Source organism: Diaphorina citri, unplaced genomic scaffold (assembly GCF_000475195.1).
Source record: "Diaphorina citri unplaced genomic scaffold, Diaci psyllid genome assembly version 1.1 scaffold13193, whole genome shotgun sequence".
NCBI lineage: Eukaryota > Metazoa > Arthropoda > Insecta > Hemiptera > Psyllidae > Diaphorina > Diaphorina citri.
The window spans coordinates 1-1,372 of NW_007390561.1; the positions used below are offsets into that span (position 1 = coordinate 1).

Below are 1,372 nucleotides of genomic sequence, written 5' to 3' on the forward strand. Positions count from 1 at the left end.
CTGTCTGTAAACAAAATATCTCGAGAACGGTAAGAGCTAGAGACTTGAAATTTGGTATGAAGATGTCAAATGTGACAAAGATGCGACACAAAACTTTGGGTTAAGATCGGTGCAACGGTTGGCGGCATTTTACCGCTTTTTGGCGGTTTTCGGTGTAATTTAACAATATCTCGGGAAGGTATAAGCTAGAGACTTGAAATTTGGTATGTAGTTCACAAATGTGACAAGAATGCAACACAAAACGTTTGGTTGAGTAAAACTTGAAATTTGGTATGTAGTTCACAAATGTGACAACGATGCAACTCAAAACGTTTGGTTGAGATAGAAGCTGCGGTTGGCGGCATTTTGACCGCTTCTTGGCGGTTATCGACCGTTTTTTGGCGTCAAAGTGAGCAGGGACCCGATTGTGCTCGTCTATGGTATCGGAGTTTGCTTCCTCGAATGATTCGTCTTCCTGGAGCTGTGCAGTGAGAAGGTGGGGAGGCGCGTTGAATTTGAGGCCCGCGTATGATCCAAGCTCTTCCTCTGTGGAAAGAGATAATGATTTAAATTAAGCAACCTCCGTGGCCGAGTGGGTGTCACACTAGGCTTGCACGCAGAAGGTCCGGGACCCGGGTTCGATTGCCAGCGGGGCCGAGGAAGTATGAAATTATAATAATAGTAGCCTACTGCTGGAGTAAAAGTAAAGGAACTTTTCAGTCCTATGCGAGCAGTATAAATAAACACTATTAGGTATTATTACCTGAGTGATCGGCAAATTTGGTGATTCCATACTTGGCAGTGCCCCGATCCCCCTTGTCCAAAATGTCAACCTGGTCCAAATTGGACTTGAAATGGTTCAGCCGATTAAACAGCTCAACCCGTCCCGAGTAGACCTTGTTGAAATCGCGCATGAATGATACAAACTTAAGCTCGTCCGATAAACTCCCTGTATTGGTCTGCAAAAGAGAAATGTAGCTTTTGGTCAATGAAATAAACTTTATCAATTATCCGTATTATCACCATAATTATGTATTATATTGTACGTATGTAATGCCAGTCATTCACGCTCAGACCGCCTGACAGACACACCGCGGTCTGATAAACAATCGAACCGTGTTTGGCGGAAAAAGCTTCAGACCTGTCAGACCGTCGGAGACTTTAAGCCCATTTTCCTTTTGTAATGTTAATGTACAATTGTACATTAACATTACATGTACAATTGTACATTGTACATTAACATTACATGTACAATTGTACATTGTACATTAACATTACGTTTTTCGGTGGCGGGGATAAAAAATGAGGAGTGGGGATAAGACAAAGTAAAAAAAACAATATGGCGAATCGTAGTGCGAGAAAAAGGTCGCATTACAAAATTCGTGAAAGGAGA

The 1,372-nt window shown here is 42.2% G+C and overlaps 1 protein-coding gene across 1 annotated transcript; it reads right to left on the minus strand.

Moving 5' to 3' along the window:
- Nucleotides 1-371: 371 nt before the first annotated feature.
- Nucleotides 372-1,326, minus strand: LOC103522953 (cathepsin W-like; the record flags this gene model as incomplete). Its single annotated transcript, XM_008488035.2, has 2 exons — nucleotides 743-1,326; nucleotides 372-525 (listed from the first exon to the last, which is right to left on the minus strand). Coding segments are annotated over exons 1-2 (305 nt in total), but the record flags the coding sequence as incomplete, so codon positions are not given.
- Nucleotides 1,327-1,372: the final 46 nt, after the last annotated feature.